We start from the raw sequence: 13,482 nt of genomic DNA, 5'->3' as shown, positions 1-13,482 counted from the left end.
ATTCATATATATATATATATGTGACTATTTTTTTCAGTGGAACATTCTCTTCTATCATAAAACTGAAGCACTTTAGGTCACAACACACTCTGATCAAATTTGTCCGTGGCAGTCACAGTCTTCTTTCCCAAAACTTTACCTCATAGTTGTTACTTTATACTTGCTATGGTGTTAAATATTAATTTCACTTCACAAACAATATAGTATACTGTATAGGATTTGAAGTCCTCACAGCTGTGGTTATGAAGAGTAACAACTTCTGGCATACAACGCCATGTATAAAGTCAATTGATGTTTCAGAGAAATATATCGCTTCCATTTTCAGGGTTGAATAAGCAGATCTGGATTCTTTGCAGGGCCATGCACACTGCTCTTATCAGGACACAAACTATGCCCTCTTCTGGGTGTCACCCTGATGTCCCGATGTTCCTCCACTTTCTCTGCTCCCCACCCCTTGCCTCATGCCTGCGACTGACTTACTTTATATCTCTCCCTTACACATTGGGTGCCTACCCAATACATCTGTACAAGTTCCCCTGTCTTTTTCCTAGGCCAGCAAAATCTCCCTTTTTCAGGGCCATCCTAAACTCCTGTTCTTGTTTCCTATTGGTTCACTCGGTGATCATGTGAGAGCCAAGTGGTTTCATTCTGTCCCACGGATGAACCAATGGGAACTAAGGTCCACTCTTCCATTTCGTTCCTCCTTCCTATATACTCTGAAATTTCTAACCAGTCAATTACTTGGCTTGTCACCTGCTTTCATGCTGGTATTTTTTCGACTTATTGGACCCTGAAGATGAAGCGATACGTTTCTCCAAAATATCAGTTGACTTTCAACGTACTGCACGGTGTTATATGCCATAAGCTTGTACTCTTAAATACAGTGTACTCTTCTAAGTCCAACATAATGTGACTCTTCTCTCTTCTATTTACATTTGAAGTATCATGAAGAGGTCTGCCAATATCTGCTTCTCACTTGAAATACCCATGCACCTTGAAAACTTTTTTCTTGACAGGGTGCCTACTTTGCTGGCCTTTCACTTCAAAAATTAGAATAATATAACCGCAACTTTACCAGCCACTGCAAATTAATATCCTACTTTATGATGTACAGTACATAGCATGTGTACAGATGTTTTCTCCCACTAAATCTAAGACTGACTGATACTGCTTCTTATGGACAGAACATGTAACAGTCCTTGCTACTGTGCATCAAAACCAACCTTCTGACTTATATGCCAGTTACAGTAGCATGTGTTACATTCTGACTGGACATATTGTGAAATGATATTGTTGCACATTCTCTAGATTCAAGAGTTAGCCTGGGGTCGAAATATTTGCATGTATCTCAAACTGTATGTCATTATATTTAAATTTAGGTTCCAGGTATCTTCAGAAAATGCTGTGTAATGTTTGGAATAGGCCTTATGTGCACCAGGAGACCCTATCTATACTCACTGCCTTTCAGAAAACATAAAATAAATTGTTTTAGACCCATCAGCTGTAAAGTAGCAGTATGAACTTTTAAACTTCAAATAAAATAAAACAAATTTATGTGTTCTGCAGCTGTATACAGTATCATAAATAGTGAAGGAGTTTTACAAGGGATGTATGTCAAAATATTTTTGGTTCATTTTACATTTGTAATTTTCAAGACTGGTTTTTCATGTCCACAGGTTACACAAACAAGATTACCTTACAAATTCCTATAGTATTCTTTTGTTCTCTCTTGTTAAACTGGACACATGTATCTTAGGCATCAGGTCCAAAAGGATTAGACATGAATTTTAATAGACCTTTTTAACATATTTCTTCAAACTTGTTCATAATTGATTGTGATTAATTTTGACTGCTGATGGATTTATGTTATGAAATATTCCTAAAACTTTGACTGATAATATTTCCATTAATTACAATGATTTTACAACTTCTTTATTACAACTGTCACAACACAACTAATATCAAGATCAGAGCCAAAACTAGGCTAGTTGTGTTGTGACAGTTGTAATAAAGAAGTTGTATATTATAACACAACAGGATGCATGAAATGAAAATTACAATGATTTTAAGTATTTCATTATCTTTACTCCTTTTAATTTTAGTGTACCTTATGTTCTATTAAGCATTCTGTCGAAGTCACATTAATTTTTATGTAAAAGTTTCATAAATGTAATAGTACCATAATCTTTGGATATCCTGTTTCTGTGTACTTCTCTGTTTAGTTTTCATGTGGTTACTCATGTCTCTTAGGTGTCTCTGGAAATGTTTCCACGACTGCTGTTGGAGGAATAATGGGTGCTCCTTCCACTGCAGTTGCCACTGGTGAAACAATAGGTTTCATTACAAGCCTTCCCATGCTACCTGCACCTCCCACGGGACATACTACACAGTTACAGTTTGTCCCACAAGCGCAGCTGCAGCCAGCGCAGTACGTAATGCAGACGGCTGCAGGGTTGGTACCTCAGGGGCTTGTGCCTCACCAGTCAACTCAGCTGCAACATAGGCTCATGCCTCAACTGCCTGCAACAGTGCCAGCCATTCTCACCACACACTATGACCTGGACAGTGAGTTCTCATGTACCTCTTAAAGTAAGACAAATCTGTGTTATATCAGGATTCGTTTGGGTGTTTTTAAATGAAGTTGATTTAATCTGATTTTATGTTTCTGTATGACAACAATAAAAATGGATGATCATTTGGATTATTATTGTTTCCATGTTGGATGCTTTTAACTGTATAACTTTACCGGGCACTGGAAGGATCATGTTTGCATGTAACATGTAAAGCTCAAGCAAGTTTGTTTGTTTGTTTGAGAATCTCCACTTAAGAAATTAATACCGTATGGTCAAACTAGACTTCTATTTGTTTCCTGGCATAAGTATTTTGTGGGTAAATCTACCATCTTCTCAGCTGTTATCTAAAAACCTGAAATAAAAAAAACAAAACCATAGTTATACTTGTTATGTATGGATATGAAGCTTAGTCTCTCATCCTGTGGGAAAATCATAAGAGAGTCTTTGAGAACAAAGTGCTGAGGAGAATACTGGACCAGAACTGGAGGAGAATGGATCAGATTACATAATGAGTTTTGCAAGTATTACGGTTCACCAGATACCAGAATGTCAGATCGAGGGGAATGAGATGGAACATGACATTCAGGTCAGTTGGGGAAATGAGGAATGCATACAGAATATTTTAATTAAAAAACTTAAAGGGAAGGGACCACTTGAGAGACCCAGGTTTAAGTTTAAGGATAATACTAAAATACATNACTTTTCTCGGGCCATTATCTCCGTAACCGTTCAACTTTGGACATAGGTGTTTTGGGTTATATCGGCATACTTTAACATAAGGAACACCCTCCCGAAGTTTGGCACATTCCTCCTGGGACACCCTGTATATGTGGATTAAACAGACTCCCGGTGGGTCTGCATAAAAGCAGGGCATTTCTTGACAAGGTAAGTGACTATCTCCTTTTCAAGAAAGTCCCTCCTCTGTGGACTTAGTCATACATAATACAAAAGGACAAATTTAAATGACAGTTTATGGTACCCAGGACAGCTACATGTTGTACTGAATTCCCTGCTTTAGTGGGTTGTCATTGATTATATATTCAGAATACATATTTGAATGGGTAAATATTTTGTGTCATGTCTGATTCATTGAAGAATTGAAATTTTATATCAGCAGAACTACAGGTTTGTTAAAGATTTTTGTTATAGTTTTGCTCGGTGGTTTCACCTAACCAGACTGATTATTTTGTATTTTTGTACCCACTGTTGCTTCTCAAGACATCCATAATGCTTGACATCCTAGATGAGTTCTTGGTTATTTCTAAACATGGCTGTGCTGGGGAATAAAACCCACATCATGTATTTTGGTGGAACTCTAAGCAGCTAGTAAACATATGTATGGCTGAACAATTCTGGTATATTTGCTGACTTTTCATTAATTGTCCCGAATACTGTAAGACTTGCAGGAGAAGTATATTCAGCATGAAACATTGTTTCACTTTTATGTCAAACATATATTCAAAACTTTTTCACTCTGATAAATGTTTAGCATATTACATGGCTAGTTAATACTTGAGACCACGCCGCAGTGCATGGTGGTGTTCTCGTGAAATGGCTATAATTGTTATGTGACTAAAATAAAATTGGAATATATTTACAGATTTAATAAAACTTACCAATATAAAATTTCATGAAAATATGCTCAGGAACTCTCAAGGTGTTACATTTAAATAGACAGACATAGCAGAGCTATTATGCCCATTTTTGTTATTTTAAGTTGCAGCCAGACTGAAACAGTATCTGAATTAAACACTTCCAGCAAAATAAGTGAATCCATGTACAGTATGCTACATGGAACTTAGATTTATGACAGCTGTGCTAACAATTTACATTCTGATTCATGCACACATTCTTAGTACAGATATCCTAGGATCCTGATACCAGAATTGGTCTTGAAATATCTGGTCATTATAAGTATATGTTAAATTCATTTCATAGGTTTGTTATGATAAGCTTGAAGGACAATCGAGCACTTTACTTGGTTACTAAATATGCATTTTTGCCATAAATGTTTGATTAAATGCTGGAGTTAATATGGTAGGCTTAGTTCGAAATATAGCTAGGTAATAACATAGAAATTATAATTATTGATCAATATTCTCAAACAGTAGCTAGATACGTATGNCTGCCCACAGTCAAGCAAGCGTGACAACGCAAACGTCATTGCTTAGTTCGAAATATAGCTAGGTAATAACATAGAAATTGTAATTATTGATCAATATTCTCAAACAGTAGCTAGATACGTATACAATATTTGTGAATACACACAATAAGGAGAATGCTAGTGGCAGATGTCACATGGTACCAGTCAGATAGGACAGAAAAATATTAATTTAATCAGAGAGGATTGTTTTTATTAAAATACATTATTAATGTCTACAATTTTTGTAACTACTGCTCACCTGTCTTTTCCAACAGCAAGGAATAATTTCCTAAATGGAAATATCCCAGGCATGTTTACAACATTTCCAGCTGATCAGTTACAACAGACGGGTGCTGCAGAGAACAAGGTGGACATGTTGGATGTCCCAGGCAAGGGTCGTTGCTATGTCTACATAGCCAGGTATACCTGCATAATCTCATATATTACAGGAATTAAAAACATTTATAATTTACACAGTTATAAAGTTCACCCAAAATTCTGTTAACAAAGTATTACTATATGTATGACATACAACAAAAAATTGAGACATTCACTATCTCAGATTAATTGCAATGTAAAAAGGTATGGCTGAGATTAACAGGTTTTGATATATGACTGCAAGTTCAGGCATGTTTGCAGCTCACTCCATTGCTGCAATTGCTCATGGTAAGTGTTTAAAGTCAGAATGCAATTGTCTTCTGTTAATTTAATGATATTCAAGAATACAGGACAATATGCAGTTGTACGAAATCTTGCTAGAAATTTGGAAGGAGAGATGGTATCTGAAATTTTAATATATTAATGTTAGTATATGATACCATTGAATTATATGTGGTAAACATAAAATACAGTGTCATTCAAAATGAAGTAAACACTTTCAGATACTTTTGATTACACTTAATTATAGTGCCATCACTAATCTCCATACTTTACAAATTGCTACAAAGCCTTTACAGTCTGCTGTCACAAGTCGTTTCCCTGTAACAGATCTTAACAATTGAGATTCTTCAGCTTCTGTTCTCAACTGCACCGACTAAGTCTTCTCTTCACAGTGTCCCTTACAACTCACTAACTTCTTGGCATGGAACACAAAGAAAATGTTGTTTATTTTTGTACTCCAACCATTTCTGTGAGAATACATTTGGTTGCAAAGGTGTTACTCAGTCATGGCTGGTATACTTGCTTATTAAGCATCTGTTGCCTAGCAGCATATGTTGTTTTGTTGTCTGTTTTAGGGTCGTTACTCAGTAATGGGCCTACACACTACAGTATTTACATCCTTTGCTGAAAATATGATTGTAGGAAATATTTATCTTAACATACTGACTTACTGGCTTATACCTTAGCTTCATGAAGATTCTATTGATTTCATTTTCTACCAAGGTAACACTTCTCCTTATGTCCATGCTTCCACATTGATGGATTGGACTGGAACCAAAGAAGTTGAAATATGGTGCTCCTGACCCACCAGGTTGCAAGATCTGACACCATCAACTTTTTCTTTTAGATTTATGTGAAGAATGTTGTGTCTGTACCAGCACTCTCACTGGATCTAAAGCATAAGATCACTTAAGCAGTTTTACCAGTTACCAGAATCATACTTATAAAGGTCTGGGAAGAACTGGAATAGTATTGGATTTATGCCTGCCATTTGAATTGTGGTCCTCATATTAAGTGTGTGAGGAACTTCAAGAGCTTTTCTATCCATCTTCAAATGTCACATGAATGTTATATGGGAAGTTTAATTTCTGTTTTTTAAAGTTTCTCTTTTGTTTTGAATTACACTGTATATCAGTTGGTAAAAATAGCTTTTCGAGATGCCACAATGAGCTCAGCAGTAAAGTAAAAAGTAAGTAAAGGTACCCCCAGGAATATTCCTGGTACTCATTTCTGTTAGAGGCTGAGTCGACCCCAGGGCCATAATGCGGCTGGAAAGATTAGGTAAATTGAAAAAATCCAATGACCTCATCGGGACTTGAACCCATGACCTTCCAGCTTGTAGCATAGTGCCTCAACCAACTACGCTACGCAGTGCTTTTAGTTTTTTTATCATTTTAGTGAAGAATACAGTAAATGCACCATTAAAAGTGATGAGTTTCCTGATTCATTTTCAGTTAGTAGAAATGATGAACTGGTAGCAAACGTGCAAGTTTTAGTGCAAAATGGCAATGTAATGGATGAAGAGAATTTCTTATGGTTCATGTCATGCCATTGTTGCTGAAGATCTGAGAATGAAGCCTTTACAGACGAGATTATTTTGTGACTGCTGCCACTGGAGCAAAAAGGAAACTGCTTTTCTGTGACTGCTGACTTGCTTGAATTTGCTGAAGCTAATGACAGTTTCTTAATAATATCATAATGCTTGTCAGAAGTTGATCCAAAATTAATAACCGTGAAATTATGCACCAGTCTTTATAATGCGAATCTCCTTCCTTGCTTTGACTGATCAAAGCATGCCAAGTATTCAGTAAAACTACACCGATGCAGATTGTTTACTTCATTTATGAGAGTGTTATGTAATATGCATATGCTCTGCAAAATCATACTATCAACCACCACTTTTATTTATAAGTTCTGAGATGTGTGCATTATAAATATCAGGAAAAGTGTGAATCTGACAAGTGGCAAATTCACTATTACTCTATCAAGCTTATAGGAATATTAAGATAAAATTGTATTCATAAATCTCCTTTTTTAACATGATACCGAGAATTAGTTCACATATTTCATATATTAGAAGTAAACATGGATGAATATCAGTATGTAGGAATATTCTCCTTGTGACTCACTGTAGTTTGCAGCGCATAGTTCACATAATATCACAGTATATTTGCTTGTTTCATTCTTCACTGATAGAGCCAGTAATAGAAAATTGTGTTATATTCCTTTTACTATTTATAACTATGTGATCATATTAGAGGAATGAATCAAATAGATGAGAATCCTGAATGACCGAAGATATTAAGCTCTATAAAATATTTTTCAGAAACAACTAACTGCATGCTCTTGAAGTCCTATATTTGTAGTCAGGTTACACCACCCTTAAAATTTATTTTTCCAGATCTTTTCAAACTTAATATGTTCATTTCATTGCAGTCTCTCCAAGATCTGAAGGTTCCCATAGGTTTCAAAAAATGAAGTACTGTATGTGGAAATTGTCTTCCTTTAACAAATATGATTCTGGATACTGAATATAATTTTCATGTTCACACATATCTCATTTACTCAGCTTTTTCCCAGCTTTCCTTTTTGTATGTTTATATTCAGAATAAGTCTTCAGTGTTTGCTATGAAGTGTAAAATTGGAATTTTATAATGTTAAATGAAGTAGATAATTTGTATGCATAGTCATGAAAGTTTTCAAGTGGGCAGGTAACTTAATTAACTGATCTTTAGAATATAAAATTCAAATTAAAAAAAGCATGAAAATAAGGTGATTTTTCTGCCTCTGTGTAATTTGATTGAGCGGCTGTTTGCTGTACTTATAACAGTATTTGGAGGCCACATTTGAACACTGCTACTATGGTGTGTAGGAAGGGGACAGACCAGTAAAAAATAGTGTAACTAGTTCATGTACTCTGGTTTATGAAAGCAGCAGCTTAGGTTATAATGAATCGCAATTTTCCTGGCAAGTAAATTTCTACTGCAACTTGCATGCATGCTTAATAGCAAAATCAAATGGAGTCTCTAATATGAACCAGTTGACTAGGTTGGCCACTATGTCTGTCATGACTGTTAGGATGTCGTTGATCAAGTTTTCTTGAACTTGTTCTTTCATAGCAAAATGCACTGTTGGATACATGCCCACAAAAAGGAAAAACAAGTTTTGCTTAATAGCAAAATCAAATGGAGTCTCTAATATGAACCAGTTGACTAGGTTGGCCACTATGTCTGTCATGACTGTTAGGATGTCGTTGATCAAGTTTTCTTGAACTTGTTCTTTCATAGCAAAATGCACTGTTGGATACATGCCCACAAAAAGGAAAAACAAGTTTATTCAAATCAGGAGAACTTTGTGGTCAGCCAGTTTTATCCTCATGGTCAATCCATATATCCAGAAAAATGTTGTTCAATCACTAACATACTTGGCATAGAAAGAGGGAAGGAGTGCCATTGTTCTAAAACCACATGCTCTTGAACATTCAAGGAAACATCCTCCAGTAAAATGGGATATAATAATTTGAGGAAGTCAGCATATTGGATTCCACAAACTTGTTCCACTATTCCAAATAGTTAAGTTAGGCAGGCATCTATAATTATAGACCAAATGTTGATGCCACAGTTTTGTTGAAATGAAGGGTGTCATATGACGATTCTCCAGTTCATATTTATTTAGCCTGTGGGAACTCCATACTCCACTCCTTGTGAATGTTGCCTTGAGAGTCCATTGCATGGCACAAAAGGTCAGGTTCATCTACAGTTTTATGTAGAAGTCATTGACAGAGGTGGAGACAAAACATATTGTCCTTTGACTGTACCCCTTGTACATGTTACAATGAAAACGATAACAACTACTCCTCATGCAGTGTATACCAACCTTCACTCTGAAAGAACCCCATTTCTTATGCAACTGAACAAGTGTTAGTGGATTCATTCTGCACAGTGTGCTATAGCAAACATGTGCTGTTGACATGAATTCGGCATCTTTGCTTTTGATTAAATGTAAGTAATTGTAATTAAAATTAATAAATAAATATGTTAAATGTAAATAATCAAATGTACATATCTATAGATAATTATTTAATTTTCCCCCCAAAATGGCGAAATGTCCGAAAATGACGAAGATGGTGAATCAATGAGCAACAATTTCTTTAGATTTATGCTCAAAGTTATCACCCCAGTGACCTCCTAAAGTTTGGCCATAGGACTTTGAAAGACCTTGTGCATATGTGCAGGTCTATGTATAAAAACAATTGAAGAAAAAGATTAGAAGTATTTACCAGTCAGGACAGTAGAATGGAATTCTGTGTTTTCCAATTATTTATTTTCTGAGTGAATAGAAGCACCTAAGGAGGTATATACACACTCATTCAAAAGCTGAAATTATCTTGATTTCAGTTTTTTTAACAAGAATTCTGAAAACTATGAGATTATGCTGTTATGGATTATATTAGTAACTTATCGTTGAGTGTTAACATGAATCTGTTGTGCTGCATTGCATTAAGTATAGATCTGTGGTAGGTCACAAAGTTTATATTGTTTTCCTTTTCAGCTTATTATTTATTTTACGTAAATACTGATAAAATTTTGAAGTGGATAGTAAAGCATGGTTAGTATCTCTATGTATCATTGAATGTGAAATAGTTTATATAGATTTGGAAGGTGTTTCTTTCTAAAATAGGTTTACAGTTGTCCATCTGGACCAGTCCATTAAGATTATGTGCAATAGCTACAATCTGTAACCAGGCAAATTCAAATGGCCACTTGCTCCAACCATGGTACTTAAGACTGCTTGTACTCCCATGTCCATGAAGATCACGTAACACATTTAAGTGCTCTCCATACATTTCTCCTGTTAATTACTATCAGTAACAGAATAGTATGGTCTATTGTGTTGTATGTTTAGTATCAGTAGTCACCTTGATAGTACTACTGAATATACAAGAATGTACAAAGTATACCTTCAAACTCAACTCTGAAATTCCTTTCTCCGTCTTCACAACCTGTAGAGGCTGTGGTTAGGTGAGTTTTAACCTGTCCATCAAGATTTTTAAGAACAGCTCTGGAATGATTGTCGTTATTTATTTGTGCATAAAATTGCTTAATTAGTGCAGTATGAAGAATCAATTACAGACATACTATTTCCACACATCTCCTTAATTGGTGAGCCAGTGCTCAGAAGTTGTTTTGGAATAGCAACATGTTATTGCTTAAATATGCATGAGCTAAAGCATTGTTTATTGAAACAAATTTCTATTTAATCTCTCAACTAAATCCATTCTGAGTTATATCATTTTTCTTAAGCAAGGAATTTCTTTCTCTAGAAATCCCATGATATCTAGATATCCCATGACAAATATAATTTCTGTTCTAAAACGTTTAATTTTCCATTGGTAGCAACATACTGTTCTCTAGTTAGTAATAATTTGTAGCAGTAACTCATGTTAATCCACTATTACCTTTCAGATGACAGAAGTAAAAATGGGGCATTATGCATACTCATGTGTTTAAATGGCCTGAAGATAGACGAAATTAGTTTTGATTAATGATCGAGTGAATTTAACTGATAACTTATTGTTTTTAAGAGAAAATAGCAGCTTATACACATCTTAGTGATGTGCAAATATGAAAGGATTCATATTGGCCAGTCAGGGATGCCACTTTACATAAAATTATTCAGTAACATTGTGCTCAAATTTGCGAACTTTTAACGTGGTGATCGAGATTCTGATTCCACAAAATCTATATCATATATGAACATCGGTTTTTTTGCAGCATATCCTTGTTAGTTAATTTAAACATGTAGTATTTAATAATGATGATTAATTCTAGTTAAGAAATTGAGAGCTATATTATGCTGACAAAGATCTGGACAGGTCTAACTAAAAATATAAGATGTCCATACCTGCCTTGGGAAGAGCTTAGCTTTGAATACTGGAAGTAAGGTATTTGAAGCTCAGTTTGCTTGACTTCCAGACAGTATCCTTAATTGTTAGATCTAAATTCCAGATTTCATTTTCTAGGTATTCATATGACCCATTCCAGCAGTCACCTAATGAAAATCCAGAGGCTGAACTGGCCATAAATGCAGGTGACTACCTCCTTGTCTGGGGCAACATGGATGAGGTAAACTAGTGTGTGTTTCATTCATTTTCATTTACAATCTTACAGTTATTGTAATTGCCATGAAATAGGAAGTTATTTGCAGTGTGTATGACATGTATTGAACAAGGTTTGCAGTTTTGTGAAGCCCCAGGTTCAAATCTTGGACCACGGACTCGCTATTCTCTCTGAGGTTTTTGTGGTTTTCCTCATTCCATCCAGGAAAATTTTGGGTTAATACTTTAAATTATGGATGACTGTTTGCTTTCACATCCTTTCCAATTCATTATTCACTGATCATCCTATCATTCGACACAGTGTAGTCTGAAATATTGTGTTATTAAGTACATAGCAAGAAAAATAAATAATATGTATTGAACTTCAAGTAGGGAGGAATGGGGTAGGGCATCATCCAGTTCTTTGTTCAGTAAACACAAAATCGTTCATGTTCCTCTTTTTCTGTAATATTTATTTTGGCTCATAGAGAATGATTAATTAGAGGTTATTTGCAGAGCACTCCTCTTCTTCACGCGTCACTTACATCAGTCACATATATTGTAGCCAATATTTACTAGATAATCAGAATTTAGTCATGAAAGCAGTATCTCAGTTTTACAGGTGCAAATGCATTTAGACCCCTATGTAGGATTTTGGGGGGGGGGATTAGTGGATTTGAGCATTAAATTGAGAAAGATATTGGACTGAGGTAATTTAAACGCTGAGACTATTGACTTGGGATTGTTGAAATTTAACATAATTGCAGGAAAGTCTGAAATGGAGGAACATTAAATGTGGATCCCACTAAGGATGTGTGTACATATATTTAATTTTTTTGCCTGTTTAAGAAACTGTTTATATCTAAGTTATCAACTTCTTTCACTTTACTGAACCATAATTTATGTAAGACTGGAGACAAATCATATGAGCAACATCATGTTACATATTCTTTACCAAACGTTAGAGTCATTAAGTCAAGAAGGTTTGAATGAATGTGACATTAAATGCTTATTGGAAACAAAAATTTCTTAAAAAATTGTGGTCAATAACCTCATGTGAAAGGCCTTATTAGTAGACTAGGCATAAAGTCTATGATGACCGTGTAACTGTGGATATAGCAGTATGCATATGAATGGGAGGATATGAAGAGTGAACTAATTTATTTTTTAAAATACGTTGTTGATTGTAATCCAGTATGTTCCTTTTTCTGTTCTTCTCTTTTTCATGAAGGATGGTTTCTTTGATGGCGAACTTTTAGATGGAAGACGTGGTTTGGTGCCATCTAATTTTATACAAAAATTAGTTGGCGAAGACTTACTTGAGTTTCATCAAGCAGTAGTACAGGGCCTTCGAGATGGTGATGACAGCGGATCCACCAATATAGCTCATGATCTAGCCCAAGAAGCTCTTGCCTTGATGGGTTAGTTGCAAAGATATTACTACACTTTTGACAGTACAACAAGTTTCTATATCTTGGCCATATATTTCTCCTTTACTAAACTAACATTGACTAACTACCTATAAGTATTTTACATGTTTAGTTTAAAACACACACTGTATGGGACATTGTTGAAAACTGGATCTGTCAGAGATGCCCAGCAGATGAAGGATTGTATGTACAATATCCCTTGTGACTGTGGCAGATGTTAAATCGGTGAAAGAAGCAGACCTTTAGAAGTATGCATTAAAGAGCACAAATATAACCTGACCCAAGGTCTGCTTGAAAAATCAAAATTAGGCCAACATATGTACGAATGCCACAGAATATTGGAAAGAAGTGAAGGTCTTGCAGATTGGACCAAATGCCACCTGCAAGAAATTCAAGGAATCTGCCCACATGTCTTATTAAATAGAGTTGGGAACCCATAAAAATGGATAATCAGTTTTTTTACACCTTCAGGTTCATATTTACAATGTAGTTAGTACATTTAACTTAGGACTGGACTGGTGACAATGTCACTTTACAAGAAAAACATGTTTTCTGACTACTGAATAAGGGTTTTCGCCA

The 13,482-nt window shown here is 35.3% G+C and overlaps 1 protein-coding gene across 1 annotated transcript in view; it reads left to right on the top strand.

Annotated features, from left to right (window-relative positions):
* LOC111871261 (RIMS-binding protein 2) overlaps positions 1-13,482 on the top strand; it is a 103,179-nt gene that overhangs the window by 29,895 nt on the left and 59,802 nt on the right. The window contains exons 7-10 of the mRNA XM_033754175.1: positions 2,251-2,565; positions 4,992-5,136; positions 11,399-11,501; positions 12,705-12,894. Coding sequence (XP_033610066.1) covers positions 2,251-2,565; positions 4,992-5,136; positions 11,399-11,501; positions 12,705-12,894 — 753 coding nt within the window. The remainder of the gene's footprint in view (positions 1-2,250; positions 2,566-4,991; positions 5,137-11,398; positions 11,502-12,704; positions 12,895-13,482) is intronic.

Source organism: Cryptotermes secundus, unplaced genomic scaffold (assembly GCF_002891405.2).
Source record: "Cryptotermes secundus unplaced genomic scaffold, Csec_1.0 scaffold699, whole genome shotgun sequence".
Taxonomy (NCBI): Eukaryota; Metazoa; Arthropoda; class Insecta; order Blattodea; family Kalotermitidae; genus Cryptotermes; species Cryptotermes secundus.
The sequence above is the reverse complement of the archived record's forward strand: the minus strand, read 5'-3'. Positions and strand labels throughout refer to the sequence as shown.